Here is a 27,413-nt window from a genome sequence, read left to right as displayed (position 1 = left end):
TTGGTGGGAGGAGGTGATCCAAGTTTATACATGCGTTGTGATGTATTCTTTCACTTGCCTTCTGTTGAGTACCTTTGATGTAATAATTATTTTTGCTTTTGACCTAAAACATTTAAGTAAATGTTATGTTTAAATGATAATTTAGGTAACTGCTTATATGAAAATAGGAAACATACTTTATACATTAAAAAGATCCAAAGTATTCTATAGGGCTCCAGGGGAGAGGAATGAGTTTACAGGATAAAGGTCAATGAGAGATAGACTGAAGAAGAGGAAAAGGAAAAGATTTCTGGTGATTGGAGTCCTCTAGAAATGGTACAGGCAGATGCCAAAAGGAAATATCAAGTTTCTCATCACTAGGGATCATCAAATAGAAAATGGAAGACTTCCTATCTGGAATGTTATACTGAAAAATCAAGCATTGGGTGGCAGGTTGGACTGGAAGATACCAAAGATCCTTTTCCAATTTGTTCTGATATAACATGTATATAAGAGAATGTGTCTTCTCATGTTCTCTTGCCCACATACAAAATCCTCAGTGGACAGTTTTTCTGGGTTGTTATGAAATAGAGCAATGAATGAATGAATGAATGAAACCAATAAATGAATGCATAAATAAATAAATAAAATCCTTCACTGTTGGACAACCTTCTGGTTCCCTCAGATGATGGTTTGTCTTCAGATGACATAATCTATCACCCATTCATAGACGAAGTCTTTCTACTTTGGTAAGACCTAAAAATATAGCACAACCTACAAGAATGCTGGGTTATCTCCACATTATTATGTGATATCAAAGGAGAACTCAAGTGGATGTCTCCTATTTTGAAGATAAGGGAACAGAGACTCAAAGCTGTCTCAAAAGGACCATAGCCTGGATGTGAACCTAAGTCTTCTGACTCCATATCATATGGCCATTCCTTTGCACTCTCATCCTATTAGAAGAGCACTGGAGTTAGGATCTGAATACCTCAGTTGGAATCCCAGCTCTGATCTGAACTGTATGACCTAAGCTATTTCATCTTTCTGGTCCTCAGTATTCTCAAATATAAAATGGAGATAATAATACTGGCAGTGCCTACCTCACAGGGTTATTGTGAGGAAAGTGTCTTATAAACTTCTAGGGATAGACAAACGTAAACTGAGCTGCTACTGTATGATAAGAAGAAAAACATTTACCCAAAGAGAAGGGTAATTGAGCAATCATAGATGTGGAGTTCAAAGAGACCTTAGATATTATTTATTCTAATCCCTTCATTTGATAGAGGAGGAAAAGGAGGCTGGGAGATGTTAAGTGACTTGTCCCAGGTCATTAAGTAGGATTTGAATCCATGTCCTCTGGCTCAAAATATAGCACTTTTTCTATAGGGTCAAACTGCCTTTCCACAGGACCTTTTGCAGAGTAGTCCAAAAGGGTTCTTTGAGAAATAATTCTGGGATTTCTTCTACCCAAAGCCTTTAAAGCCCTTCAAACAGTTATATGTTGTCAGCCCTTCAAGCAATTATATGTTGTCAGACTCAACTGCCCACCCATTAGACTGGGCAGAAATAATGGGAAGCTTTCAGTCATCATAATCCTTCTGCCTCAATCACAGGCTCTGCCAGTTCAAGCAACCTATTTTCTCCGGATGCATGAGGAACCCATTGGTCATCATCTGAGGAGACAGCTCACCCACAGAAATAATGAATCCTCTCAGGCTAGCTCTTTGGTCTCCTAGTCCAGACACACAGCAGGTGCCAAATTACAAAGGGAAAGGGGAAAAGCTGAGTCAGCTATCCGAGAGACCAGAGTACTTGGAATGATTTAAAGGTGGCTATCAGAGGCCAGGCAGGTGTTAAGCAAACAATTGTGCCCTTCCTTTCCTATTCCTCTCCCAAGGCAGCCAAGAAAAGCTGCTTCTTTAACCCTTCAACAAGCTGACTGGAAGCAGCATTCCCTCTAAGATCACGAAACCTATGGATAATAAGTTTAAAGCCAGGAGGGATCTTAGGAGTTATCGGTTCCAACCCCTTCATTTTACAGGAATTTATGAGGAAATAGAGGTCTGTACACTAATGTGAGTTACTCAGAGACATAAAGGGACTTGTCTAAGGTTATATTGCTAGGAAGACCACAAAACTGGAGCTAGAATAGAGGGAAGACCTTGATTCTTAATCTGTCTTTCTCTCTATGGTCATTGAGTACTGTCTTACGCACCAGATTTATTCCACTGGTCCACCACTTTATTTCTTAACCAGTAGGAGACAGTTTTGATGATTACTGCTTTATAAAATAATTTGAGATCTGGTATGGCTAGGCCACCTTCCTTTGTATTTTTTTTTCACTAATTCTTTTGATATTCTTGACCTTTTGTTCTTCCAGATGAATTTTGTTATTTTTTTCTAGCTCAATAAAATAACTTTTTGGTAGTTTGATTAGTATGACACTGAATAAGTAAATTAGTTTAGGCAGAATTGCCATTTTTATTATATTGGCTCAGCCTATCCATAAGAAATTGATATTTTTTTCCAATTGCTTAGATCTGTCTTTATTTGTGTGAAAAGTGTTTTGTAACTATGCTCATATAATTCATGGGTTTATCATGGCAGGTAGAGTCCCAAGTATTTTATACTGTTTACAATTAATTTAAGTGAAATTTCTCTTTCTTTCTCTTGCAGCTAGGTTTTGTTGGTCATCTAAAGAAATGCTGATGATTTGTGTAGGTTTATCTTATATCTTGCAACTTTGCTAAAGTTGTTAATTATTTCAAGGAGTTTTTTAGTTGATTCTCCAGGATTCTTTGACTGAATCTAAACTTCACAGAACAAATCCCCTTAATAAAAGGATTTGTTTTGTAAAACTTGGACTCAGTCAAAAGGCCACACCTAAGGATCTAGAGGGCCACATGTGGCCTAGAGGTCACAGGTTCCCCACCTCTGTCCTAGGTTTATTTATTAGCTTAATAGTTTTCTTTTTCTTTTAGTCTTATTAATCTCACCTTTGATTTTCAGGATTTCCAACTTAGTGCTAAATTGGGAATTTTTATTTTGTTCTTTTTCTAGCTTTTTTTTTAGCTGCATGCCCAATTCATTGATCTTTTCCCTCCAGTTGAGGGAAAAGGGTGTTCCTTTCACCCTTTCCCTCCTCACCAGCATTCTGTTTCTATCTACCACCTCTCTCAATCTGCCCTCCCTTCTGTCAGTCCCTACCCCCTCTCATCTTTGCTTCATCTCATCCCCTCCTACTTCCCTGTTAAGTAAGATAGATCTCTATATTCAAATGATTGTGTATATTATTCCCTCTTTGAGCCAATACTGATGAGAGTCAGGTTCAAATGATGCCCATCACCCACTCTCCCAGCTGCCCCTCCACTATAATATGTCTTTCATGTCACTTCATGTGAAATAATTTACCTCATTCTACCTCTCCTTTCCTTTTGCACCCATTGTACTCTTCTTTCTTATCCCTTAATTATTTTTATGGCATTCCTTCCTATTCACTTTATACCATACCCTCTGTCTATGTATATTCCTTCTAGCTATACTATTAGTGATATAATTTTTTAAGAATCACAAATATCATCTTCCCATGTATGGATGTAAACAACTTAGCTCTACTGAATCCCTTATGTTTTCTTTTCCCATTTTACCTGTTTATGCTTCTCATGGGCCGGTACTGCTGCAGGCCATAGATGTCTGGTCACTTATCTGGTGCTGATCTGGGATCCTATTGCTGGTACGGAGAGTGTACTGAGGCTGGTGAGATGTTTCTGCATTTCCACGGGATACACTGAAGCAGGTGGCGGGGGCCTGTGCTGGTAACAGGCGATTTGCTTAGGCACCCATAGGGTTGGCATCTTCCTGTTTGTCCAGGGATGCATTGAAGCATATGGAGGTCTGGCCACTGAAAGTTGCCTGTTTACTCGAGGCTATGCTGAAGAGGGTGGAAGTTCTCAGAACTGGAGTCTGCCCATTCCCCTGGCTATGCTGAGGCACATGGGGGTTTCTGGTGTTGGTATCTGCCTTCTCCACCACACTGGGGCTCAGGATCTCCTACTGCTTTGCTGAGATGGGGCTTGCTGCTGGATTGCTGGGATGCTTCCTGTCTTGGACTGCACTCCCCTTTTACCTGAGTGAGACATATCTTTCCTGCTGATCTTCCAAGTCTCTTGGGCTCAAAGATTGCTTCACCCTATCTTTTTGATGGTTCTGCTGTTCTAGGATTTGCTTTGGGGCACTATTTTATAGTAGTTTGGAGGTGAATATGGAAGATTAATGGCAATTTACTGTTTACTCTGCCATCTTGAGTCCCAGAAGTACTCAAATCTCTACGTTTTTTAAAATCCCATTGCCACTTCCATATAACAAATTATCATTATCATCTACCTGTATTATGGAAATACTATCTGAACAAGTCTTCCTAACTACTGACAAAAATGACTATTTTCTTATTATATTAATAACCATTTTTCTCTCTTTTTATTTCGTCATTATTTTCACCCAGTAGTTGTAAAGAACAGTGTTGACAATTAGACATTCTCTTCAATCTTTGTCAGGACCCCACCCATCTAGGGGAGCTTATTTCTGACCAAAGTATAAAAAGGATCTAATCTAGGTGAATACTGGCTTATTGTGTTCAAATTAAGTTGTCTGGGTAGAGATGGATCCCTTTGTCTAGCTTGCCTGAAGTGGGAGAGGTCTGGCTTGAGATAAGTTTCTTTGTCCAAGAGGCTGACTTATTTAAAGTCAGGTACCCAGCACCTCATTAGAAAAGGCACACTTCTCATTATAACATTCATTTTCTCATTAATTCTGAACCAATCAGAGTTGACATCCACCAGTCAAGTACAACCTCTTTTCCAAAGATATTTAATCATTCAAGTGCCCTCCCTGCAGAGTCTTTGGTTTCTGAGAGAACCACTAACACTAATCTTAATGTATTGATTATCTGTTAGTCTAATTAATTACCCAGAAAAACTATGTTTCTCAGACCTTTCATTCACCTCACTAATCTTTCTCCACGACAACGTATTTTTTCATCTGGCTTCCTGTCAGAGGAATTTTTCTTACTCACAGATCTGAATGGTCTCACCTCTGTTCAAAAATCTTCAGTGGCTCCCTACTGCCTATTATTAAGTAAAGCTCATAGTTAGACTGCCTAGTATTCAAGGTCCTCCACATGTTGATACCAACCTTTCCAGTCTTATATCAAAATACTCTCCTTCACATTCTAGGATCTCCCCTTTCATCCTTAATGCAAGCACTTCACTTTTATGCCTTTGTGACTTGCCTCAGGCTGTCCTTTCTGTCTGGACTACCCTCTCACTTCCAATTTGCTAAATTCAAGCCTACCTTTTGAAGTACAACTCAAATGCTATCTCTTCCAGCAGACCAATCATACAGCATTTTGCTTTATATCACTTGAATCCATTTACCATGTAATACTCTGTGTCTTTATTTGGGTCTTACTCCCCTACTAAACTTCAGTTCCTTAAAGGCAGCATTTTACCTGGACTTACTATCTCCTCCTCAGCTTAGCATCATGTTCTGTATAGAACAGGCATTTAAGAAATGCTTGTTGTATTGCTAAGTTTTCCAAATTCATGTCTCCAAATATCTGTCCTCTGAAAGGGAAGTTAGACTTAGTGTGTTTGCATCCAGAGGGGAAAACTAGGATCAACTAGTGGAAATTAGAGTAGATCACATTTTGACTGTCCACTTCTGAAACTCTATTATCACAGAGACCCAGATAGACACATAGAGTCCCCTACTGAAGTCCTGTTTTGATGCATCATCATGTCAGGCAGTTGACTCTAGGTGTTTAAAGACTACAGCAAAGTCTTAGCTCTGACTAGTCCGAGCTCAAAAAGTTTCAAGTAGAGACCTAGGCAATTGATTATAGGACAGTCATTCTAAGATCAGTCTTGCTAAATTCAGAGAGAGACTTATCTTAAGTTCTGGCAACTTTAAGTATTTTCAGCTCCAACAACTCAAAAAATCCATCCACTATGCTGGAGTAGAACTAGGGTCTCTTTTGCTATTCTTGTGAACAAAATACAGAGATATGAGATAGATTATACAAGTTAGAGAGATGATACTGTCAGGTAGATTCAGAATTGAGTAGATGGCTAGATCTAAATGATGGATTAATGTTAATTTGGAAGGGGATCTTGAGTAGAATGCCTCAAAGATCTATGCTTGGCTCTGTGGAATTTAACTCTCAATGACTTAAAAAAGGTATTGTACAGGAAATGAATGCTAACCCAAAGGATGATAAAGTCAGGACCCCAAAATTTTGTCAAGAAGACTGCATGGGGGCAGCTAGGTGGCACAGTGGATAGAACACCAGCCCTCAAGTCAGGAGGACCTGAGTTCAAATCCAACCTCAGACACAAAACACTTACTAGCTGTGTGACTCTGGGCAAGTCACTTAACCCCAATTGCCTTGCCAATAAAAAAAAAAGACTATGGTCTGAGATGAAATTTACTCTGGATGTATGTAAAGCCTTATATTTGGGTTCAAAAAATCAACTACAAAAGTGAAAGAAGAAGAAGGCACGGCTAGAAAGTAGTACCTGTACAGCAAAAGATCTGTGCTTGAGAGAAGTCAACAATATGATATGGCAACCAAAAAAGGTAATGCAAAGTTAGCTTGAATTAAGAAAGGCAGAGTCCTCCAGTAGAGGACCTCTACTCAGGTATAAGGGTTTGCAATATTTGTTTACCCCAACACTATGGTAGATGCAATAACATATACAAGAATAGGAGACAATGTGTAGCAATAGAGTACCATGGAAGGAGAGCTGGACTTGAGAATTCTGTAGCTTTGGCTCTACATGTAGCTCTGCCACTAACTTTGTGATGTTGATATATCTCAATTTTACTCTCTGTAAAATGAGAACAAGAGATGGATTAAATGATCTCCAAGGTCCCTTCCAGTTCCAACATTTTCTCTTCTAATGTTCCTTCTAGCTCTAACATTTTATGACTGATTCTGTGTACTCTTTAGGTCCACTTACCAGAGGTCAGTCCTCCTCCCTGTTAGCCAACAGCACTAATTCTAGTGCCTTCCCTCATTGGGTTATTTCCTATTTATCCTGTTCCCCTCCCAGACTGATTATTTTGTGAAGGCAAAATAGGCCATCTTTTGTCTACATTCTTACCTAGCCTTTAATTACTAATGGGTGTTTCCTCAGACAAACTGAGACCTAGCAAAGACCTAGTTTAAAAAGGCCAACATCTTCTACTACATCTGAGGCTAGTGGTCCTGACCTATGTCTTACCAAAGGACTCCAATGACTCCAGAGGAGTGAGTGAGGCTGATGACTGCACAGCTCTGCCTCACTCAAATCCAATTCACTTGCAAGTCAAGACATCACCTTCCAGATGTCATTGGTAATTCATTGATAATGAAGGACCAACAACAATTTATCTTGTACATAGTTTGTTTGAACATAGTTGTTTTCATGTTATCTACTCCATTTGATCTATCTTTTGTCTTTCTTTGTATCCCCAGGGCTTAGCACAACTCAAGGCACAGAGTAGGTGCTTAATCAGTGTTTATTTTTCCCTTTCTGAGGAGAGTCAATAAGAAAAGACAAAGGGACAGGCCTCCCCACCCTGAGGCTTTCAAGAGTCAGCCAGGAACAATAAAAGCAAGAAATGAACTGGTCACTTCCATCCATTATGGAATAGGATTCCAAATAGCCTCCACAATAGGCCTATCCTCACATTGCTATGATTACTATTTTATGCAAGTGTTTGTATTTTGTTTTTCCTTGTTTCTCTCGTGGAGGGCTGCCTTGTAAAATAACCAACTCTCTCTCTCTCTCTCTCTCTCTCTCTCTCTCTCTCTCTCTGGAAATCTTCAGGCATTTGAGAAATTAATGGGAAAAAAGATAAATATTGAAACTTACTATCCCTTTTCATCACAAACTAAATTAGTTTGCATATTAAAAATGAAACAGTGGAAAATAAAGAGACACTAATTTCTTGGATTTGTTCTTTTGTTTTCATTAAAATTAAATTTATATCTTAGGGGAAATTCTATGACAAAATTGTTCTTTTCAAGCATTAAACTGAAGTCAAAGTTTATTCTCCACAAAGTCCCTAAAATGCCAACATCATAGAATGTTAGACTATAGGACACAAAATGTTAGAAAGGGAATTGAACTTAGAACAAAGGGAACATATTAGAGAGAGAAAAGAATCTAGAAAATAGAATGTTAAAACATAAGAGAGTCTAAGTAAGCAAAGGACTTCAGAATTTAGACTCATCATAGAATTCAAACCGAGCAACATTTATTAATTGCTTGCTATGTGCAGAGGACTATGCTAGACAGAGAAGGAAAATATAAGGTTTAGACATAAAATGATAGCTACCCACATAAACTCCCAGTCTAGTCTTGGAAGAACAAAGCATATTTGTGCTGAAAGAGATCTCAGAATTTATCCAATCCAACCCTTTTCTTTTTTGGATAAGAAAACTGAGGACCAGCAAGGGAAAATGATTGCCTGGAAGTCACAGATCTACTTAGTAGCAAAGCTAGGATAAAAACTCCATTCTCCTAAGTCCTCCAACTAAATTGACTAATAGTCCCAATTATTAGGAATTAAACCAGGAGGGTGTTTGGACATCAATAACTTCAACCTTCTCATTTCAGAGATAAAGCAACTGGAGGCCAAACAGGATGAAACTTGCCTAAGGTCATCAAGTGAGTAGGAGACCCAAAATTTGACTACCCGATATTTGTTTCCTCATACTAGAGTGGCATATTTCTTAGGCCTTTGAGAGGGAGAGGGGGATACTAAGGATAGACCATGATAAAAAAATAAAATAAAACAAACAAAAAAATTACAAACTTAAGGAACTCTGTCCAAGAGGATGCTGAACTTTAGCTTTGTCTTTCTAAGAGAAAGGATAACAGAGATTTTAAAATTACCTTGGCACTAATGTTCAAAGGTCAAGTGAGCTGTGGTTATGAATTATTCAGATTCACTGTTCCATAGGAGGTGCTTAATACATTTTTGTTGAATTGAATTCAAGAATCCATGCAAACTCCATGCCCCAAGTACAGGACTCAGAGGAGCCCCAGGTGTTGAAGGGATTCTGAAATCAATTTATTCATCCATAAATTCATTCATTCATAAATGCATTAATTCACAAGTTAATTTATTCATAAATGCTTTTATTCATCCATTCCCTCCAAAAAGTAATCAGTTTATTTATTCTTTCTTCAGGCAAAGAATTATGCTTATACTATAATGTCAAGAGATTTTGCTCCACCCTTACTATACATCTCTCTCTGTAGCATCTTCAAAATCCCCTTTAACACTAGCTCCTTCCACTCTCTTTTCAAACATATTCACTCTTCCCTATTAAGAAAAAAAAATCAGCAAAAACAAAAACAAAAATACAAACACCATAACTATATATCTCATGCACCCTTCTAGCTACTAACTGGGTAGAAATCATAGACAGTTAGATTCTTATTTAACATAATGAGGAAGTAATAATATTTCCTAATAATTACAGCTGCCCCACAAATGGAATAGGCTGCCTTTAGAAATAGTGAATTCCCTTTTAGTGGAAGTGTTCAAATAAAGCCTAGTGATCAACACAGGTGTGAAGGGTTTGGCCTGGATGATATCTGAGAATCCTTCTAATTTGAGATTCCATGATTCTGGTTTTCTTCTGACCTCTTAGAACACTCTTTGCAGTCTCTTTCAATGGTCCTTCCTCCAGTACCCCAATAGCTGCTAAATCTTTAGTCACGTCCTCTAACTTGGGCTCAATCTTTTTTCTCCACATCAACTGCCTCTTGAAATTTTTCAGTTCTGGTACAAGTAACATCGAAGTGAAGAAACCCCCTCTACCAATGCAGATTGACACCTTGTCTGCAAATTATACTCTCGGAGAGTTGCCCAGAGCACTGAGATGTTAAGTGACTTGCCCAGGATCACACAGTCTGTAATATGTCAGAGTTAGGATTTGACCCAGGCAAGTTTAAAGCCCAGTCCTCTGTCCTTACTTCCTCTCTACTCCAGGCAGGTAACTCTCTATCCCCAGCCTCTGCCCACAACTCTGTTTTCATACTGTCAGTTTTCAAGCAAAATACTGACTTGAAGTTTAACTAATGCAAAACAGTACCCACAAGGAGAGAGCACAGGTTAAGAGTTCAGCCTTATTTACAAAAACTTTACTGAGGATAACAACTAAAAACAGCATTACTTCATGAAACAGTGAAAAACAATTAAGCGAAAAGGGACCTGCAGAGAGCTGGGCATCAGTATCATCCAGAGAGCAATTTGAAATGAAATATAAAGGACAACAAATAGACGTGAAATGGAAGAGAGAGACTGGCATTTTCCTAGCAATTTACTGTCCTCAGTAGTAAGGCTGGAATGATAGCATTTGGATTTTTCCAGTTTAGACCTTGATGTGTTATGTAAACAGTGGTACCAGTGATTCAGAAGATGAAATTGAGGAGAACATTTGGATTTGACCAAACACAAATATCCAAAACAATGTTGTCATCATTAGTATTATGATTATTATTGTCAATATTAGTATCATAATTAGTATCAGTCATGATTATTATCATACTGTAACAGTGATACTAGGACACAAAATGAAACACATACTTGATTGAATGAGGCCACTAATCAGCTTGATGAGATTACATGGGATCTTTGCCTAAAAGGTACTTCTTACGCAGACAGCATCATGGACCCCAGGATCTCCTGATTAGCTGTATGGAAAATGACTGGCAACTGATTGCTGGGGGAGACAGGTACAGATTCTCGTCAGAGGAAGGGAACATCTCTCTCTGATCTATAAGAGTAAACTATGAAATGGTTCTCCCCCCCCTTTTTCTAAAGACCATTTCCTCTTTTGCACAACTCTATCCACTGACTTCAGAAGTTCGAGGTGATGGTGATGTTTTGAAACTTTGCAGTTAACTTGGGCTCTTTTTTCTCTCTCTTTGACTTACACAGTTTTGACCTCTCCTTTGCAACCATCACATTGTCCTTGTGTTCTAATCTACACAATTATTGGTGTAGATGTCTTTTCTCTCCTATTCGTTTATAAGGATTAGGGTCTGTTTCATAAGCACGTTTGCATTCTCAGCATCTAGTAAAGTGTTGTGCACCTAAGAGGCATTTGGACAATGTTTGTCAAATTGAATTAAAATTAGAGTGTTCTGAGAAGTAGAAAGCATTGAAAACAACATGATATACTGGAAAAAGTGGCAATTTGGGAGTCCTAAGACCTGGGACCGATCCAACCTCTATCACTACTTAAGAACCTGGGCAAGGGACAACTTCTCAGTCTTCTCATTTCCCATCATTTTACCTTTACATAAGCTGCCCTCCATACCAAGGGACTCAACCCCCCCCCCCCCCCCCCCCCCCCCCCCCCCCCCCCCCCCCAATCAGGTTTCCTTCAAAGCTCAGGTCAAGTGTCCACTTTTACACGAACCCTTTCCTCAACTCCCAGCTGCTGGTGCCTTCCTCAAAAAAAAAAAGTAAAAGTCTTGAAAGTATTTTTATATATTTTATATCTCTACTTATCTCTATTTGATTTTATTTTATAATTGTGCATGACTCCCCTGATAGAAAGTATGCTCCTTGAGGTCAGGAACTGTTTTCCTCTTGTCTCTGTATGCCTGGCACCTAACAAGACATCTAAACATCATTAACTGAGTAATCTGAATAATGAGCGTGTGGAACTATATGACATTCATGGTCCCTTGCAGATTCAAATCTATTATTCCCAAACCAAACAAAATGTCCACACCATTCCTGATTCAGAATATACACAAATGTCCTCTATTCTCTTTGAAGTTTGATTTCTTTTCTTCAACTGCCTGGTGTGATATAATCCACAAAATTACCTTGGATACACTACTATTTCTTCAATTCTCACTTTTCTTGAGTTTTCATTTTCATGGAAACTCAGGTTAAACAGTCTCAGTGTTAATGAGGTCACAAACCAAAGGAATAGAGTTGTTTTCCATACTGCCTACGTATGATTCCTTTCCCGTGCTCCTGGATGTTTATATAAGCAAAGAAAATAGAGCCATCCCTCAAAATAGATGCAACTAATTCCATAACAGCAGAAAGTGCATCTTGTCCACTGTTGCTGAAAGAAGGAAAATGGGATGAAGACATAGAGACCAAGTTAAGACAATGAGCTGATGCCTAAGCAGTGTCCCTCTTGGGAAGGCATATGCCGTGGTAATGGGTGCTAACAAGGCAGTTTCAGACATGGAAACCAAAGGGGAAAACCCAAACATGGACTTGTAGGAAGAAACAGGGTTTGATGAGTCAGGAAAGGAGCCAGGAGAGGGGCAGAATATATAGATGTCTGGGCCTGGGCCCACCCCATTGGAAGGGCTCTGCCTCTCAGCTGCCAGGAGTGAGAAAAGTCTGCCAAGGGTCTGGAAAGGATAAGGTAGAAACCGATGTATCAGCACATTAGTTGATCATCACAAGCCAAGGGCCTGTGGATTAAGAATTCAGAAAAAGAGGAGCAGACAGAGGAGCAGGAGACAGGATCTCAGAGGTCAAGGCAGGCAGGGGTCTGAAATCTAAGGTGTCAGGTAGAGTAAGAAAGAGAGGGGATTGAACTAGGAGTCAGAGGACCGAGAAATGAATTTCAGCTAAGTTAATTATTAATTGGGTAAACTGGGGCAAGCTATTTGACCTCCATAGGTCTCAATTTCCTTGTTTATAAAAAATAGCTTTTGGATGAGATGATCTCTAAGGTCCCTTTCAGATGTAGATCTTAATATACTATGACTAGCCCTGGGGATCACAAGGAAAAGACAAGATTTAGCATTACCACACTACCCTTCCCCATGAAAAGTCCTCCCTGAAAAAATCTTTATGTCTTTCTTCCCCTGGAAGAAATGTGTCTATGGGTATCATTAATCAAGATCTATATTTATTTGAGAGAAGTAACAGGAGCTGACTAAGAAAAGGAGGAAGGAAACATCAACAAGAGGCAGATCATTTTTTTTTCTTTTCTTTTTTTTTTTGGTGAGGTGACTGGGGTTAAGTGACTTGCCCAGGGTCACACAGCTAGTAAGTGTCACGTGCCTGGTCTGAGGCCAGATTTGAACTCAGGTCTTCCTGTCTCCAGGCCCAGTGCTCCATCCACTGTAACACCTAGCTGCCCCCAAGAGGCAGATCTTGACAGATGAATGTAAGAGCTTATGTTTGAACAATTACAAAGTACTTTGCATGTGTAATAAGGATAACCAAATTAACATTTACAAAGTACCCCATGCACGTAACTTCATTAGAGGATGATGATAATTCTACAAGGAAAGCAGTACAGGTATTATTATTATCCCCCTTCTACAGATGAAGGGCAGCTAGTCAGCACAGTGGATAGACTGCTCATCCTGGAGTCAAGAAGACTCATCTTCTTGAGTTCAAATTTGACCTTAGACACTTACTAGCTATGTTACCCTGGGCAAGTCACTTAACCTCCTCATCTGTAAAATGAATTGGAGGAAGAAATGGCAAACTATTCTAGTATCTCTGCCAAGAAACCCCCAAATTGGGTCATGAAAAGTTATATATGACTGAAATAACTAAAACATAGCTAACACACTGGATGAAAGAATTAGGATCTTCCAAAAATGATATTGAAAATTGGATTGAATTGAATAAGATGGAATTCAATACAGGGATAAATGCATTTTTTTAATTTGAGTTAAAAAAAAATCAGCCTTACAGGTACAGTTTAGGACAGGCAGTGTTAGACAACAATTTGTCCAAAAACAGAAAAAGAAGTTTAGTAGATTGCAAACTGAACATTAAATCAGCAGGATGATGTGACAGTCCCCCCCTCAAAAAAGAAAAGGCAATAGAACCCTGGGCTACAAGCCTGGTATGCAGGAATAAGGAGATGGTAGTTGCTTGACCTGGTCAGACTCCTTCTGGACTATTGTATGCAATTCTATATTTGGTTTAAGGACAATGATAAACTGGAAAGTACCAAGAAAAGGGCAACCAGGATGGTGAAGGGTCTCACGTAACTGTGATATTGCATATGCATATTGCTTGAAGGAACTCAGATAAAATAGGCTAAGTGGGGACACAATAGCTGTCCAAGTATCTGTAGGCCTGTCACAAGGAGAAGGGATTGTACTTGCTCTGTTTTGCCCTAAAGGGAAGAACCGTGAGCTTTGGATAGAAGTTGCAAATTATGTTTGATGGTAGGAAAAATTGTCACAATTAGAGCTGTCCAAAAATGAAATGATTTGCCCTGAAAAGTTGTAGGTTCTCCCTCATTGGGCATATTTAATCAATGGTTAGATGACCACTTGCCAGGTATGTTTAAAATGGGATTCCTTTTGGTATGGGCATGGCAGCTGAGGTCCCCTCTGACTCTTAAAATTCTATTTTAATAGGATTCTCAGAAGAATCCTGTGAGGTAGGTATTACAAATGTTATTTTCCCCATTTTGCAAATAACGAAACTGAGTCACAGAGAGATGAAGTACCTTGCCTAAAATCACATGGTGACTTTTCCCAACATCATTAGTAAGTAAAACAGCTAGTATATGAACCTAATTCACATAATTGTTCCCATTATATGGCAAAATTGATAGGAAGCTCAGCATTCTCAGGAATTGTCAACATTTCGGGAGTCAGTGGCACGTGGGCCAACATTGTTGGGTGTTATGTCCTATTCTTTGGGTTCTATGGTGGAAGTGCAGTTGACAGGGTCTAATGTCACAAAGGCTCTCCTTGTCACAATGAATCTCATTTATACAGCATTTTAATGTTCATCTCCACATGGATCAGCTTGTTGCTCTCTAGTATAAAGACAGCAATATTATAATATCCATTATTGCTCAATCATCTAGCAGGCCAACAGTGCCCTTCACTTGTCAGAGGTCTATTTATTCTGTCCTTGGTGTATGAATTTTAAATGTCCTGACATTATTCAGGGACTTTAGTTACTGACTAAAAGACAGAGTTTGCTCCTTAGGAGACTGAAATCCTATTCAGGGGTCCCATTAGGGTATAAGTGCTGTTGGATGTTGGCATTTTTCACATGGTGGCTTTTTTTGTGAGAGCAAGTGTCTACGAAGAGATATGACTAAAAGAGACTCTTGTTGGCAGTCAGACTTATCTGAGACCCCACCTTCTTTTGGATAATGGGGAGAGACTTGATAGGATAACTAGTCACATTTGTCAGGAATTAATACATTTTTTTCTCAGTAATGATATAAATCTCTTGGACACTGGGTCCTCCTTTTTTCCAGGGTGCAGTGATCCTTGATTTACTTGTGGAAACTGCTATAGTCAAGAAAATTACTAAAAAATATTCTATACATTTAAAAAATTATAGCAATACTTTCTGGGGCATCCAAAAATTGGGAAAAAAGTAGATGCCCATTGATTGGAGGATGGCTATACAAACTGTTAGGTGGACATAATTAAATTTTATCATGAAGTAATAAATGACAAATAGAAGGAATTTGGAGGAAGGTAACTAATGTTTATTAAGTACCTATTAAGTATGCTAGGCACTATGCTAAATGATTTACAAATATTATCTCATTTCATCAGTGGATGGAGCTATGGATCTGAAGTCAGGAAGACCTGAATTCAAAGCCAGTCCAAGACACTAACTAGCTGTTTAACTCTGAGCAAGTCACTTAACCTTTTTCTGCCTCAGTTACCTCATCTGTAAAATGGGAATCATCATAGCACCTACCTCCTAGGGTTGTTGTAGGGATGAAATGAGAGGAAAGTGGGAGATGCCGGATATAGAAAAAGGCATACATACAAACATACATACACTTTCAGATAGTCATTGGATCCTATGGTTTTGCTTAGCCCCTTTTTGTTTTTTGTTTTGTTTTTTAAGAAATATTCTCACCAGAAAGATGTCCAGCAGGATGGGAAAGGAGGAATTTAGTGAAAAGCGTTCCCTTATCACTGTATGAAAAACAGAGCTTTGTAACATGGTCATCAGCCACTCAAGATACCCATACACCTGGACAAACAATAGAATTACTACCTTGGCTTGATAATCTTATATAATGTTGGCTCTCTCTTCACCCTGAGTTGTCTGCATATATGCTCTGAATAAAAAAAAGGAGACAATAGCATTTTATCTGTCCCATGTAATCTATCAACAATCCCTTCTGCAGTTGATGCTGGGTGTGGGATCCAAAGCATATACAGGGGGCTCTTGTGGGGCCCCAAAATCAGCATCTCCCTATAAAGGGTCTCCCCCACTGATCTGCCCCAGGGAACAAGATTCTGAAATCCCCACCATGGCTGCCATTTTTCAGTGCCTTCTTGGATTGATTGAGGCAGTAAAGAACATGGACAACCCAGTCCTGGACAACAGAAGCACATCAACACAGGATGGAGGCATGAATAGCAAGTTGTCAACATTCCCAGAGAAAGCGAAAGCTTTAGAGAGAGAGATTGGGTCAGAAAAACATTCCCTTTCTCTAAGATGTCAACTTGTTGACCGTGTGTGTGTGTATGTGTGTGTGTGTGTGTGTGTGTGTGCATATATAATATATATATATATATATAATTCCCTCCCCAATTAAATGTTAAATTTCTAACATTTTTTTTTTTAAGTTTTGAGTTCCAAATTCTATCCCTCCCTCCCTCCCTTCCTTTCCTCTCCCTGAAATGGTAAGGAATCAGATTCACTTGTTGACTCTTGATCTGGTCCTGGCCTTTTAGCCTCAATCTCTACTCCTATAACTCTCCACCCTTTCCTCCAATCATCTCATTCCTTTGATCTTTAGTCCTCCAAAAAAACCAAGGCACCAACCCAGCCTGACTTTTTGATTTAAGCTTGCTGAGTTCTCAATTCATATACCTACCCTTTTCCTTCCAAGTGGAGGTTGTCTTTGCCCTACTCTGACATTTTCCTGAACCCTGTCATATGTTGTCCCTGTCCCAGGTAAGATACTACATACTGGAAAAATGGATTATGTCTCTAGAAGGCCCACATGAACATATACAACCATTACTTGGGGAGGAAAACCTATTACTTTCTCATTAGATTGTAAGTTCCTTGAGAGCAAGGACTGTCTTTTGCCTCTTTGAATCTCCAGCACTTAACACAGCACCTGGCACAAAGTATACTAAATATTTGTTAACTTACTGATGATTCACTGAACATATCAGGATCAATTTTCCCAGTTGGGTTTCTCTCCCCTAGTACCACTCAGTGCCCCCAAAGGGAAGGAAAACAAAGCAGATAAGTATAGGTAGGGACTAGCGTGGACAGTTCTAAAACTGCCTGAGACAGGTGTGGCAAAAGGGACAGCTGGGGAAGATTCTCAAAGGAATAGACTGAAAGGATAGTTGGCACCAGAGATAACTATAGCAGCCCATCTCTTTAAAATGTACAGCATTTACAAAGTATTTTTCTTAAAATGACACCTTGAGGCAGTTTAGTGCAAGTATTATTTTCTCCATTTTACAGATTAGAACATTTAGGTTCAGAAAGACTGAAAGTCATTTCGAAATAGCTCACCCAAGTTCACACGGCTAGGATGCAGAAGAGCCATGATTCAGACTCAAGTTTTCTATCTCTTAACCCACCCTTTTTACTATACCACAAGGCAACATTTCACCTATTTCATAGTATTGTTAGGGCTTTTTCCCTCATAGTTACAGGTGAAACATAAACTTTACATTCTAAGTGCTAATAACCTAGAACCATATGATGTAAGGGGAAGTTCAGGGCTTATTTCTGTGGCCAGAGAGCCAAAGATCAAGAAGTTATTAAAACTTGCATTCGCGATAGCCAAAGGCTCCATTATTAGATAACACGAAGCCCCCAAATCACTATCTGACTTCCATAGATCTCTACAATCTGGACATCCTCCCTATCTACACCTGTATCACCCAGCTAGAGGAAGTGTGGTTCTGTAAAAAAAGTTTGCTGGTAGAGTCAAGGGACCTGGGTTCAAATCCCAACTCTGCCATTATTAGCTGTGTGACCTTGCATGAGTAATTTTATCTCTTTTGACCTCAGTTTTCTCATTGGAAAATAATGGAGCAGAATTAGATGACTTCTAAGCTCCCTTCCAGTTTTAAATTAATGATCCTATGATGTCATGATCCCATTGCTCCTTAAACTCCAACCTTAAAACTCCCTCCCTGATCTTGCAACCACCATGCAACATACCATGTTAATGATAATTAGCACAATGACCATTCACAACTCTGAGTCTATAAACATGATGATCCCTAGTCATCACCATCATCGTCACTCTCATACCACTTTAAAATTAGCAAAGTACTAATATAAATGTTATCCCATTTGATTCTCATAGCAACTCTGCAAGGTAGGTGTTATTATTATGCCTACTTTATATATGAGGAAACCGAGGCTCTGAGGTCCAGAAAATTGCATGAGTCATCCATGGTCTAGGATGGGAAATCAAACCTAGGTCTTTCTGACTATAAGTCAGAAAGCTATGTCATGATGCTTTCCTTCACTGGGAATGCTCTTTCCTGCTCATTATTCAAATTCTACCCATTCTATGAAATCCAATTGAAGACCCACCTTTTTCATAAAGACTTATCCACTTACTACTACCATCATAATCTCTTCTGTTTATGAAGTGAGCTCATTGACTCTTCTTTTTTATATTAGCAACTCAGGTAGGTTTGAAACAAAGGATAATACTATAAGCAAATTAAGAGAGCATGGAATAATTTATCTGTCAGATTTATAGGTGAGGAAAGAATTTAGGACCAGAGAAGATATACAGAGCATTATAAAATGTAAAATTTTGATTACATACAATTAAAAAAAATTTGCACAAACAAAACCAATGCAACCAAAATTATAAGGAAAGAAAAAAACTGGGGGGTGGGAATTACAACAAGTATCTCTGATAAAGGCCTCATTTCTCAAATATATGGAGAACTGAGTCAACTTTATAAAAAAATACAAGTCATTTTCTAATTAAGAAATGGTCAAATGATATGTACAGGCAGTTTTCAGACAAAAAAAAAATAAAAGCTATCTATAGTCATATAAAAAAATTCTAAATCACTATTGATCAGAGAAATTCAAATTAAAACAACTCTAAGGTACCACCTCACATCTATCAGAGTGGCTAATATGAAAAAAAAGGAAAATGTTGGATGTTGGAGAGGATGTGGGAAAACTGGGACACTAATATACTGTTGGTGGATTTGTAAACTGATCCAACCATTCTGGAGAGCAATTTGGAGCTAAACTGTGCATATCCTTTGGTCCAGCAATAACACTGCTAGGTCTATATCCCAAAAACATCCAAAAAAGGGGAAAGGACCTATTTGTACAAAAATATTTATAGCAGCTTAATTTGTGGTGACTAAGAATTGGAAATCAAGGGAAGCCCATCGATTAGGTAGTAGCTAAACAATCTGTGGTATATGATTGTAATGGAATATTATTGTGTTGTAAGAAATGACAAGCAGGGTGATTTCAGAAAAACTTGGAAAGGCTTACATGAATGTTGCATAGTGAATTGAACAGAACCAGAAGAATGTTGAACACAGTAACAGCAATATTGTTCAATGAAGAATTGTGAATGACTTAGCTATTCTCAGCAACAAAATGATCCAAGACAATCCCAAGGACTAATGATGAAGCATACTACCCACTTGCAGAGAAAGAACTGAAACTGATTAAATATAGACTGAAGCATGCTATTTTTCATTTTCTTCCTTTCATTTTTTTCCTTTTATTTGAGTCTTCTTGTACAAAATGACTAGTATAGAAATGTTTTACATAACTGCACATGTATAACCTATATCTGACTGTTTACCATCTCAGGGAAGGGGAGGAGAGAGAGGGAGGGGTAAAATTTGAAACTCAACACTTTAAATAAAAATGTTAATTTTTTTTAATGAATGAATGAATTAAAAAAAAAACATACTTTAGAATGACTCCTCCATTCTTCTATCCATCAAGTTATCTCCCCTTTCAGGCCCTACCTTCCTACCACCAGTGGGGTGGGAGAGCAATCTGATTAAGCACATTTGCAATAAAGTGTTCACTTCTGATAATTATAATGTGTTAATTCTCCCAGAGGCACAGTTTAGTAATGACAGAAACTGGATGAGAACCAAGACTTGCTGCTCTTTCCTTCCATGACACCCTAATTTCTCTAAAATGGTCCTAAAGTCCTGTAGTCTGTCTTCTCCCACTCATTCTTGCTTGGTGGGATGGGTATTGGAGGAAGAGAAACAGAATTACTGGGTTGGCATTTAAGACACGATTTTGATGAGAAAACAATAGTGGCTGTTGTAAGTAAAATAGCATGTCTTTTGCCAAGTCTATTTCATATGTAGACTGTAATAATAATAATAATAATGTATGTGTGCATGATGAACCCTTCATTTATAGAATATTACATATATACATGTAATATATACATATATGTGTGTGTATGTGTACGCATGTGTGAGTGTATGTATAGACACACATATACACAGATTTAAAATGTCTATGTAGCTATGGGACCAGAAGAAAAAGTGGCAAATTAGTTTTAAAGTTAGTAAATATAAAGATTCAGGAACAAATAGCCTAAAGCCACATTCTCCACATTACTTACTACACTTGCCCTGAACATAATTAATGCTCAGCTCAAATACTCACATTTAGTTCTGGCTAAATGAATGGGCTAAATGCCTCATCCTGTGTTTTCCCACCTTCTGGTTTTGCTACTTCATTCCCTAGGTCTGGAATGACCTCAACCTCTCTCTGTGTTTTGAAATCCTACTCATCCTTCAAAGACCAGGTCAAAAGTGATCTATTCAATTAAACAAACAAACCAAAAAAAAAAAAAAACTGGCCATCTGTCAACGCTCATCTCAAATGTTATCTTCTCCAGAAAGTTTTTCCTGATCCATTCCCCTCTGCTCATAGTACATAATGATTTATGTAGAATAGAAGCTATGAAAAATTTTATTGAATGGATGACATATTCAAAAGAATTCATTATGATTAAGAAATACTGTGCATTCAAGTTTCTTGAAGATATCAGCCCAATGTCTTCCTGTATCTAAAAGGCCATCCGACAAACCCTAAATCCGGAGAACTGAAGGATTACTGATGTTAGAGGTCATGTGTTCTTACGTACACCCTTCAGCCCCTAGACTGTTTCTGGGCACATGCTGGGTCCTCAAACAAACCTTGTTGAAGACATGAATGCATATTGACTTGTATCTTGAGGTTCTTTCAAAAGGGTCAGAAACCAGTTAAAAAAAAAAACAAACGAGAATAATTAGCAGTCTGAAAATCCAGGTGGGAGATCTGCTGGCTTTCACACCTCAAAGAATTCTACCCACGGAGTCAGGCAATGGCCCTTGTCATCTCTAGAGCCAAAAATTGTTGTCAGCTAGTGCCCTTCTCTCATCTTGCCTAAGGCTAGTTATAGGGCAATTCTAGGAAGGAAGGCAGCAGGGAATCAGTCATACTTACTCAGTCCTTTGCACCACTGGGAATGATCCCATTCGGACATAGGAACTCTGAGCACCACCTTCTTTCTTCCCCAAGATGTCCTTCACACTGAATAAATCCATCAGGTCAAAACCTGCCCAAAAATAAGTGAGGGGGAAAACAAAGTTGGCAATGGAGCAGGGCCCAGCAAACACAAAACCAAAGTCATGTCGGCTCTTTAAACCAGGCAAGAAGCCAACCCCTCTGGCAAACAGGATGTGGAGAATAAGCAAACAGACCTGTTTAAATACATATTCATTGGAAAGAAACACAGTAACAGGACATTAAGTTTCCCCATCTCTTCCATGAAAATGTATAGAAATACAGATGTTGGAGTTTTTAAAGAAATGTTAGATCATGAGTATTTTACAGACATTCCAATATGTAATACACATTTATTGCATCAATATTTTCAAGGCTTCAAACGATCTATGACTTTACTGGTGTATAGGTACTTCCTCTGTTAATAGTGATCCACTGTGGTGGGCAATAGCTACAAAGAAGGATAGAAGCAAATCAGGAGTGCAGAGAGGATTCCAGCAATATGTAAAGCATGAGCTAAGGCAGTAATTTCTTCTTTAAATCAGAATAAAACAGAACAATAGAATATTAGAGTTAGAAGGGATCTTAGTGTGATAAGAAGTAGAAGGGATATTAGAAAATAGCTTTAGATCTAGGCGGACCCTTAACACATAGAATGCTTGAGTTTAAAGCCTATTGGAATTGAAGGAGTCTTTAAGGACGATTTGGTCTAATCACTTTCTGGAAAAGAGAAAGACACTGAAACCCTGAGAAGTCATACAAATTAGTGGCAGAGCTGAGATTAAGACATTAAGTCTCTTAACTCCCAGCCCATCCATTCTTACTTCCACTAGAGTACAATGTTTCTCTAGATACTTCCAATTTTGCTGTTGTGTTTAACCATTTCAATTTAACATTTATTAAGTACTCACAATGTGTTGAGGAATTGAAACTCAAAACTTCTGAAGGAAAAGATAACAAAGGTGTGTTGAAAATTGTGGTCCTTATGACTACTCCCTTCCCTCCCTCCCCCACCCCCACCTCACTGCCCTGAAAAGAAAAAATATCTCAAAGAATATTAATAACTCTTGGGTAACATAATTTCTTTCTCATCTACACAGAAATTTTACAGGAATAATCTCTTCACATAAACTAGGGGCATCCTTCATGGAAGTATAAGAAAGTCACAAGCAGGGGTCTACAAATAATACAATGATATCTACAAATGATATTTTCCAAGAGAACACATCATTACAAGCATGGAAACTAATTTAAAGGTGAAGAGAATTACAGACAAAGGGGACAAGACCCCATTATATTGAAAGTTTGTTGACCACAAAGGTTTTTTTTTTGATAACTTTATTATATATTTAAAAGGAATAGAATACTTTACATAATTGATTTGAAGTTTTATGTGCAGTCACCTTTTTTATTATACTATGTTATTAAAATGCTTATTTCATTCTACAAATTAAAAATAATTTTTTTAAAAGAATTCTAGCTCTTTACAAAAAGACCATTGATTCAGTAGAACAAAATGCTGCCTTAAAGGCTCCTATAGCAGTCTTTTTCATGAATATCTCAAAATCAAACAAGATTCTTTGAAAGATAACAACAGGTGTAATTTTGACAACACTGATTATTATCAAACAAGGTAAAAAGTTGGCAGACATATGATCGTCAAGGGTGTGTACTGCTACTGAGGAAGATGCTCAGAGTAGAGCCAAAATCAAAGAGGCAGTCCTTCTAAAGAGTGAAGTCTTCTGGATACTCCTGTTCGAAGAATGTATGATGCAAGGTTGCATCAAACCCAGGAATGCTGCCATAAAATGCTCATTGATTGACTAGAAAATTCATATTGACAGACAATGATATACAGAATGGAAAATCCACAGAACTTATTCATTAGTACAAATATCTGGGACAGACACTGTAAATGAACAATAGGCTGGGTCCAGAACTAAAAAAGAAGAGAACAATACTGGTATTCTTTGGAAAATTATTTGATTCTTTGAATGACTTATAGCTTTTCCCTGAAAGGAAAACTTCTATTTTATAAAGGTAACATTCTTCTGGGAATGTAATAAAGCTAGGTGTCATAGAAAACTAAATTCTTGGATGCAATGAAGTTTAGATTCACCCACAGGGCAAGGGAGAGGTGTACTGTGGGCAAGAATTGAAGGCAAAAAATTACAAACATGGAATTATGTATCAAAAATGGTATGAAGTATCTCCTCAGAGAAATGTTGATTGAGAGAGGAAAAAACAGAAAAGATGGGTCAGGTATTTGGCAGAGTGAAGGTGACAGAGAGACAACTAAGGTATTCTACTGGTATCCATATAACGTGAAGAGAGTGCTCAGTAAGACTCTAGCATGTTAAGTATTTTGTTGAGTCATTTTTCAGTTGTGTCTGACTCTCCTTGATCCCATTTGTGGTTTTTCTTAACAAAGATACTAGAGTGGTTTGCCATTTCCTTCTCCAACTCATTTTATAGAAGAGGAAACTGAGGCAAACAGAGGTTTAACTGACTTACCCAGGGTCAAACAGCTAGTTAATATCTGAGGCCAGATTTGAACTCAGGAAGATGAGTCTTTTTGACTCCAGGCGGGGTATTCTATCCATGGTGCCACTTGGCTGCCCCATGTTAAATGTATCCACTCCTTATTAAAGATTTAGGGGAGGCCATGGACAAAGTGGACACATGTATAGGGTTTGTAACAGCCCTCTTAATTGGACATGGATGAACAGAGATCTCTTGGAGTACCGTGTACTGTGTATAAGTTACTAGGTCAGGCACTGATGATGCCAAAGTAAAAGCATGAATGTTAATGTCCAAAAAACCAAACCAAAACAAAATAACAACCAAAAAACCCATTAATTAAGTTGCAGAGGACTGGGGTTAGAATCATATCTCTAATTCTAACACAGCAGGCAGATGGCACAATGGATAGAGCACTTGTCCTGAAGTCAGGAAGATCTGAGTTCAAATCCTGCATCAGATACTACTGGATGTGTAACTCTGGGTAAGTCACTTAACCTTTGCCTGTCTCAGTTTCCTCAACTATAAGATATGGATAATAATAGGGCCTATCTACCAGAGATGTTGTGAGAATGATATAAGATACATGTAAAGAGCTTTGCAAATATTAAGATCTATATAAATACTAGCTATTATTATCATTATTTCAGTGTGATGATACTTAACCGCTCTGGGCTTTAGTCGCCTCATCTGCAAAATGAGAGGTGGACAAAATATTCTCAAACGTATCTTCTTGATCCTGCAGTCCTTTGAGGAAGAATACAGTCTCTTCCCTAAAGGCAGATACAGTCCAGTCAAAGATTCACAATGAATAGAGAAATAAAGAAAATACAAGTACAATGTGATTGGTGGAAAGGAAGAGGCATATTGAAGCAAGGCAACAGTGGCATCATGCAAGGAGCACTCAACTGAGGGGCAGAAATTTGGAGCTTCGTGTCTGGCTTTGCCACTAACCATCTGAGTGACTTTAGGCAGGTCATTCACTTATAAGGACCCCGAGTTTCATCATCTGTAACATGAAGGGGGTTAGATTACATGAGCTTTAAACTCTTTCCAGGTCCAAAATTCCATGAGATCTCTTTAGACTGAGAGATTAAGAGAAAGTTTCAAGGAAGAAGAGGTAGTGAAACTTGGCCTTAAAGGCTGAGGTTATGGTTTTTAAATGAAGCAAGAAGAATGAAAAGGCATCATTAGACTTCTGCACTGATATAAGAATGTGCCAGCTTCTACAAAGGTTTATTTTTTTTACTTTCCCCTTCAGCTTAAAATAATGAAAACTTACAATTCTGTACCCACTGAATAGCAACTTTCCTAGAACTCATTAAGTAAATTTTAATGATAATAGGATATCTCAGAGTTGACATACAGGGGTAGGGGTTTCTTTTCTTTTCTTTTCTTTTTCCTTTGCTCAATTTTAGTAACTGAAATTCGGTGATGCATCCGCATTTCCAAGAAGATAATCTCACAAAAGTTGTTGGCAAGGTCAAATACGGCTCTTTGTCCCTCAGTTGCATTTAAATGCCTCTACAATTCTTGGGATTTGAGGCGTTCTGCGTCTTTCTCTAGGAAGAGAACAACTATGATGCCAGAATTGTGTTCACTTCCCTTCCAGTACAACCATCTGTTCTTGGTTTATGTGTTTGAATTAGGGAGAAATCTGAAAAGCTTCAGCTTAAGGAACATGCTATAAGAACACCTCATGTTCTGGTTATAAATTTTGAATCTCTTATCCTAAATTATTATAAAGTCATAGTCTCACCTTAAATTCAATGTATTCAACAATCTAGTCCTACCCTTGGTTTCTAGACTTGTTCCAAACAGTCCCCTCCACACACATAAAGCTCTAGACAAACTTGGAAAAATCTTTGTCCACTGAACTCTCAGTATCCCCTTGTGCCTTCATGGTCTTATTTCTAACATTGCTTGTTATGCCTCAAATATTCTCCCTTTCTTCATTCACCAGTTGGACATCTACCCATTCTTTAACAATAGCAACCTTGTAAAAGAGGATGATCTTAAGTACAAAGAAATCTATCAGTAGTTGAGAGGCAAGATGGCAAAGGACTAGCAACAACTAACTAACTACAGCTAAACTCTGCCAATATTCCCTTCCAAACAATTCTTCAAATCACATTTCGGAGTAGCAGATCCAACAAAAGGTCGAGATATTTTTCCAGCCTAAGACAACTTTTGAGGTTGGAAAGAGAGATCTGTGACACCAGGATGGGGACCAGCCCCAAGTACGCCAAGCAGCACCAGTTATTAGCCCAACCCTAGATGAGTAGAGCCCAACTTCAGTATAAAGTTCAAAGTGAAGAAATAAGCTGGGCTATCTGTGTGATCCTGGGCAAGTCACTTAACCCCAATTGCCTCACAAAAAGAAAAAAAAAAAGCTGGGGAAAAATAAGCAAACAACAACAACAACAACAACAAAAAAGAAAGAACTTGACCATAAAAATCTACCACAGTGGCAGAGAGGACCAAAACATAAACTCAGCCGAAGACAACAGGGTGGAAACAGCAACATGTAAAGTCTCAAAGAAAAGTGCTAATTAGACCAAAGCCCAACAAGAATTCCTAGAAGAGTTAAAGAAAGAAATGAGAGAATGAGGAAAAAATGGGAAAAGAAAACATGTTAGGTAAGAAAGATATGAAAAAAAAATTAACAGCTTGGCAAAAGCGGCACAAAAAACCTCTAAAGAAAAAATATGTTAAAAAACTGAATTGGTCTAATGGTAAAAGAGGTGCAAAGATTCACTGAAGAACTCTTTTGAAAACAGAATGGGACAAATAGAAAAGTAGATACAAAAATTCACTGATGAACACAATTCCTTTAAAAGCAGAACTGTACAAATGGAAAAGGAAGTACAAAAACTCACAGAAGAAAATAATTCCTCAAAAATTAGATTTGGGCAATTGGAAGCTAATCACTCCATGAAACATCAAGAAACAATAAAACAAAGTCAAAAGAATAAATAAAAATGTGAAATATCTCATTAGGAAAACAACTGACCTGGAAAATAGATCAAGGAAAGATAATTTAAGAATTATTGGTCTACTTGTAAACTATGATTTAAAAAATAGCTTGGATATCATATTTCAAGAAGTTATGAAGGAAAACTGCTTCAATGCCTTAGATTCAGAGGGTAAAATGGATAGTGAAAGAATCCCCTAATCACCTCCTGAAAGAGGTCCCAAAATGAAAATTCCAAGGAATATGGTAGCTGAATTCTAAATCTCCCAGTCAGGGAGAAAATATTGCAAACAGCCAAAAAGAAACAATTCTAATCTCATGGAGCCACAGTCAGAATCACATAAGATTTAATAGCCTCCACATTAAAGGAATGAAAGGCTTGGAATATTATATT

General features: G+C 38.1%; 1 protein-coding gene across 1 annotated transcript in view; it reads right to left on the bottom strand.

The window, feature by feature from the left end:
- Positions 1-27,413, bottom strand: part of COL22A1 (collagen type XXII alpha 1 chain) — a 523,255-nt gene that overhangs the window by 391,000 nt on the left and 104,842 nt on the right. Inside the window, exon 4 of the mRNA XM_027845270.1 lies at positions 21,466-21,577. Coding sequence (XP_027701071.1) covers positions 21,466-21,577 — 112 coding nt within the window. The remainder of the gene's footprint in view (positions 1-21,465; positions 21,578-27,413) is intronic.

This window comes from Vombatus ursinus, unplaced genomic scaffold (assembly GCF_900497805.2).
Source record: "Vombatus ursinus unplaced genomic scaffold, bare-nosed wombat genome assembly UNPS02005236.1, whole genome shotgun sequence".
Classification (NCBI taxonomy): domain Eukaryota; kingdom Metazoa; phylum Chordata; class Mammalia; order Diprotodontia; family Vombatidae; genus Vombatus; species Vombatus ursinus.
Note: the sequence above shows the minus strand (reverse complement) of the source record. Positions and strands in the feature narration are given on the sequence as shown.